Source organism: Erigeron canadensis, chromosome 6 (genome assembly GCF_010389155.1).
Source record: "Erigeron canadensis isolate Cc75 chromosome 6, C_canadensis_v1, whole genome shotgun sequence".
In the NCBI taxonomy this organism is placed as follows: Eukaryota; Viridiplantae; Streptophyta; class Magnoliopsida; order Asterales; family Asteraceae; genus Erigeron; species Erigeron canadensis.
The window spans coordinates 29,414,339-29,419,831 of record NC_057766.1 but is presented as its reverse complement, the minus strand read 5'-3'; the positions used below and the strand labels follow the sequence as shown (position 1 = coordinate 29,419,831).

The 5,493-nt window shown below is 42.1% G+C and overlaps 1 protein-coding gene across 1 annotated transcript; it reads right to left on the bottom strand.

Annotated features, from left to right (window-relative positions):
- Positions 1 to 1,862: 1,862 nt before the first annotated feature.
- On the bottom strand, positions 1,863 to 3,641 carry LOC122604650. The gene is made up of 2 exons (XM_043777523.1): positions 2,456 to 3,641; positions 1,863 to 2,230 (listed from the first exon to the last, which is right to left on the bottom strand). The coding sequence occupies exons 1-2, from the start codon at positions 3,639 to 3,641 to the stop codon at positions 1,863 to 1,865; spliced, it is 1,554 nt and encodes a 517-aa protein (XP_043633458.1).
- Between the last annotated feature and the right edge of the window lie 1,852 nt (positions 3,642 to 5,493).

Sequence of the window (5,493 nt, the reverse complement as noted above, 5' to 3'; positions counted from 1 at the left end):
GGAAGGGAATTTTAACAATAGAATTTACGCAAATTTGAGCCATTCCATGTTCTGTCAACCGGAGCTCCTTCGGGCGTTTCCAGCTCGTATGCTCCTTTTCCAAATGCTCTCCTTACCCTGTATGGACCCTCCCAAGTAGGTCCCATTTTTCCAGTGTATTCTTTTTTGCTCGTGTTATTCAACCGCAACACGTAGTCACCAACTTTGAATGTTGTTGGGTTTACCCTTTTGTTGTAATACCCTTCAATCTTCTTTTTAAACGCAGCTTCTCTGATGGCGGCGATTTCTCGTCGTTCTTCCAGCAAGTCCAGATCTATCCTTAGTTCGTCTTCCTTCCCTTCGGTGTTTATCATCCAGTGGGTAGAGACTTGGAATTCTGCTGAGACGACAGCCTCCGTTCCGAATGCTAGGCTGATAGGGGTTTCTCCGTTGCTTCGCTTTGGCGTTGTCCTGTTGGCCCATAGGACTAGTGGTAGTTCGTCTATCCATCCCTTGTGGTTTCGCCCTAAGCGTTTCTCCATTCCCTTGATTATTTCTCTGTTGGTTACCTCCACCTGCCCGTTCCCTTGGGGGTGGTAAACGGATGTGAAGGATTGTTGAATTTGCAATTGTTTGCAGAATTCTGGGAAGACGCCTTTGGAAAATTGTGGGCCATTATCCGAGACGATTGTATGAGGTATTCCAAACCTGCATATGATGTGCTCCCATACAAACTTCTTCATTTGGTCTCCGTTTGTCGTGGCCAGTGGCTTTGCCTCCACCCACTTGGTGAAGTAATCGATGGCGACAACCAGGATTTTTTTCTTGTTTTGGGCTTCGGGAAGAGGTCCCACAATGTCGATACCCCATTGTATGAAGGGCCATGCCGATGTTACGGAGGTCATATCATTCTTAGGTTGTCTCGGGACATTTGCACGTATCTGGCATGACTCGCAGTTTTTCAATAATGCCATAGAGTCCTGATGCATTGTCGGCCAAAAATATCCTAGCCTCATAGCCTTCGTTGTGACGGATCTTGTTTTTGCATGTGCTCCGCAGATTCCTTCATGTATCTCTCGGATGATCATTTCTGCTTGGTTTGGACCTATGCATCGGAGCCATGGCGTGACGAAGCCTTTCTTGTACAACTTTTTATCTTGGATTTTATATTGCGGGGCTTTCACTCTTATCTTTCGGGCTTCATCCTTGTCTGCGGGGAGTATCCCGCATACTGGGTACTCATAAATGGGGGTCATCCAATTTTTGCCCTCTTTCTCCACATAGTCAGAGACTTGTTTTTCTTCGATCGATCTTTCCTTGAGGACTTCTACCAGTACTTGTTTCCCTAGGTGTCCGAATGTGAGTGAAGCTAGCTTGCTCAGTGCGTCTGCTTTTTTGTTTTGGTTCCTTCGAATGTGCTCTATTTCGAAGTGACTGAAACATTCCATCAGCTCCCGCACCTTTTGTAGGTATAGTTTTGTAGTGTTCTGCTTGGCTTCGTAGTCCCCTTTTACTTGATTTGCGACCAATTGAGAATAGACATATACCTGTAGGTTGCAGATCTTCATATCTCTGGCAATCCGAAGCCCTGCTAGCAATTTTTGGTACTCGGCTTCGTTATTTGTTACTCCAAACTCAAATCTCAGAGCATAGGTAAATTCTTTGCCTTCGGGACTGATTAGCATCAGACCGGCTCCACAACCATCGGAGCTTGCGGCTCCGTCAATGTACAACTTCCATAGATCATTTTCGACGTTCCCCAACACCTCGAGTGACACAGAGTGTGTCATCGAGTTTTCGCCTTCGTGGACTTCGCTGAAGAAATCAGCCAATACTTGCCCCTTAATTGCATTCCTGGCCCTGAAATCAATGTCATGCCCCCCCTATTCGATGGCCCACTTGGCCACCCGTCCTGACTTTTCTGGCTTAAGCAATATCTGCCTTATTGGCTTATCAGATAATACAACGATGGGTTGCGCTTGAAAGTACCTTCGCAACCTACGTGCCGCGTGGACAAGGGCTAAGGTCAGCTTTTCTAACTCGGGATAGTTGGCTTCTGCGCCTTGCAGGACTCTACTCACGAAGTAAATGGGTATCTGTTGTTTATCCCTTTCTGCCATAAGCACAGCGCTAACGCATTCAAGTGAGGCGGCCAGATACACGTAGAGTATTTCTTTTGACTTCGGGGCTGTTAGCGTTGGCAGGTCTGCAATATATTTTCTCATCTGTTCCAAAGCTCTCCCCGCCTCCTCTGTCCATGTGAAATCCTTATTTTTAAGACATCCTTTCAATACTTTGAAAAAGGGTAATTGCTTGTCAGTTCCGCGTGAGAGAAAGCGGCTAAGGGCGGCAAGCTTGCCGTTCAGGCTTTGGGCTTCTTTGATTGTCCTTGGTGCTTAAATTTGCTTTAACTTATTTATCTTGGAAGGATTTGCGTGGATGCCTTTGTTACTTACATAGTATCCTAAAAACTTGCCTTCCTCCACTCCGAACGAACACTTTTTGGGATTGAGTTTCATGTTGATTTTTCTGAGGTTCCCGAAGGTTTCCAGAATATCTTCAATGAGTCCTTCTTCATCCCTGCTTTTGATAACCATGTCGTCGACGTATGCTTCTAGATTCCTTCCTATTTGTGTAGCGAAGGCCTTGTCGACTAACCTTTGGTACGTAGCTCCTGCGTTCTTAAGGCCGAAGGGCATCTTTCGATAACAATAGGTTCCCTTACTGGTGTAAAAGGTTGTCTTGTCTTCATCTTCTTCCGTCATCTGTATTTGGTGGTATCCTTTGTATGCATCCAGAAAACACTTTAGCTTTTGCTCTGCTAACGATTCTACTTTCCAGTCGATTTCCGGGAGGGGGTAACAACCTTTTGGGCATGCCTTATTGATATTTGTAAAGTCAACACACATCCTCCACCCTCCGTCTCCTTTCTTGACCATTACCTGGTTAGCGATCCAAATAGGGTAGACGGACTCCCTTATTATCCCAGCTTTAAGTAGTTCATCTACCTCCTTCCTAGCAGCCTCATCTCTTTCAGCGGAAAGGTTGCGTTTCTTCTGGTGAACAGGCTCTATATGCTTGTGTTCCTTCAGACGATGCTCCATGACGAAGGGCTTTCCTTCCAATGTTAGGGTCCTTGGAACCCCCGTCATATCTGAATAGTCCCATGCAAAGACATCTACATTGGCCTGTAACAGTTTTTTAAGTTTGTGCTTGCACCCTTCTGAAAGTTGGGCACCTATGGAGATCGTTTGTTCAGGAAAGTTTGGATTAATTACCAACTTTGTTGCGTCCTCTTCTTCTTTCGTTTTCATGGGGGTAGGTGGGACGTCGTCATCTACCCTTTTCACATCATTGATTTGTTTTGTTGGCTCGTAAGAGGAGTGGATCGATCTTATCCCTATTTCAGATTGGAATTTAATGACCCTATGGATGACAGAGGGGACCATTTTCATCCTTTGCATCGCAGGTCTTCCCAAAATTATATTGTAGGGGGATGGAGATCGTATTATCGAGAGATCCAACGTCTCCGTTCGCTCGTGTATCCCGTCTGTGATGGTCACGTCTAGGTCGACTTCTCCCAACGGCCATGCATGTTTTCCGGAAAAACCTACCAATGGTCCCCGGGGATCCGTCCTTCGGGCTCGTATGGATTCTGGCATTTTGAGGAAGCAGTGTTCGAAAATAACGTCACACTCACTTCCACCGTCCAGATATACCCTCCGGATGTCAACGTTGAATACAGTGGCTTGGATGATGAGCGGATCGCTCGAAGGTTCGCTTTCTCCTAATAATGGGAAATAAAAACCTTCCGGTGTCGTTTTGGCACAGTCAAATCGCTGATTCTTGCTTGTTGAATGGCCAGAGCAGACCTTCTTCCTCTCGTCATCCTGTCTTTTTTCTTTACCATTTTTTACAGCGTAAGATGCACAGAACGGTATATTTATGGGTTTTTCTAGTTCAATAGAGAGGTCCCACGGATGGCGCCAATGTTTGTGCACCAAATCGTGCTAGGGTTAAAAAAGGGGGTTTGAGGGGTTTTGGACTATTCGTTGGCGATTCCCATATGGTAGAGTGTAAGCCTCTTTACACCAATCAATTATGATTTGATTGTTAGCCGATTAAGATCGTGCTATTATGCTTTAGATGTGCTCTGATCTCTTTGATAGAGTTTATGAATGAGTAAGAGTGAATGAATGATGCCTTCGTGAAGTCTTATGAATTTCCTTTTATAGGAGAATCGTTTATAGGAGGATAGAAACTTCCTTGTAGATAGGTTCCCATGATTTAAAGGGATAGATTTAACTTCCCAAATTAGTTGGAACTGATCGTCCTTATTTTAGGGAAGAAGAGATTTAGGCAATCTCTTCTTTATTTGAGTATTATTTCCAGCTGGGCGCCTTCCCCACGCAGGTTCCTTCGTAACGCTGCGGGTTAGCACTTGTCCGTTTGGCAGACCTTTCGTAGCGTAATATGGATACGCCATCAGAATAATTGGAAGAAGATCGCATCGGGTGATTACATAGTCCCATAGCAAAGCTGTGAAGGGACAATGTAGGAAGCGGCGTTCAACATTCTCATTGATTTGTTTACACATACAACAAGTGGTGGAGTTAGTGTAGAAAGAGATGTTCAACATAACTACGAGTAATATTCTAGGGGTGCTAGTTAGTAAATTTCATGATACAATTATTGCACTAACATTATCTTGAATAATGAAAAAAATATCATTTTTGTTTTTTAACAATACACTTTATATTTTTTGAGAAAAAATTCAATACATTAATTACATTTTCCTTTTATGTATGCCTTAATTAAACACAAACTAAAAATTTCCGTTTTAAATAAAAAAGAAAGTTATTATGTACCTATGATGCTCTTTAATCATTAAACATGAATAATACCAAGAAACATTTGTTCCCTCCACATGCATGGTTTGATACTTTGATCATTGTATATGTGAACAAAGGGAAGGATCAAGGATTTAACATGGAAAGTCAAAGAGCAAGCATCAACAATAATTCAACGCTAAAATCATCATTGTTTCCGAATTTACAAAATCAATATTATACTACATAAAATGGATATCGTATCTTAAACTAGACATATATGGACATACAAACAAATTATGATATGGCCCTTTTCGAATATATAATCTATTATTTAATACGAGTAAAATATATAATGTAGCTGTTTTTTTTAAACAACTTAAGATTTATTAAATAAAACGACTTAGCAAGAAACTAGAGGCCAATATAATCTAGGATACACAATTTACACAACTTGATCATTCTCGGAACTTTAACTGTTAAGACCGCAAAAAATTGAAAAAAAATGTGTTCCAATAATTATAGTTACCCGAGATAAAAAAACTCATCGACGAAAGTAGACTCACCAGTCATCACAAGAAAAAAAGTTTGTAATATCGATTAATGTGTCATTCGAGAATTTATACCTAACGAAGTTTCTTTAAAATATAAAAATTTGCTTTACTAACATTTTTGCCAGAGAAAA

What these genes read in the sequence shown, in the direction of transcription:
- LOC122604650 (XM_043777523.1), bottom strand. Translation starts at nt 3,641, where the DNA reads ATGCCAGAATCCATACGAGCCCGAAGGACGGATCCCCGGGGACCATTG. An exon ending in TTCGTTCGGAGTGGAGGAAG is followed by an intron (nt 2,231 to 2,455) that starts GCAAGTTTTTAG and finishes TCACATGGACAG; the next exon opens with AGGAGGCGGGGAGAGCTTTG.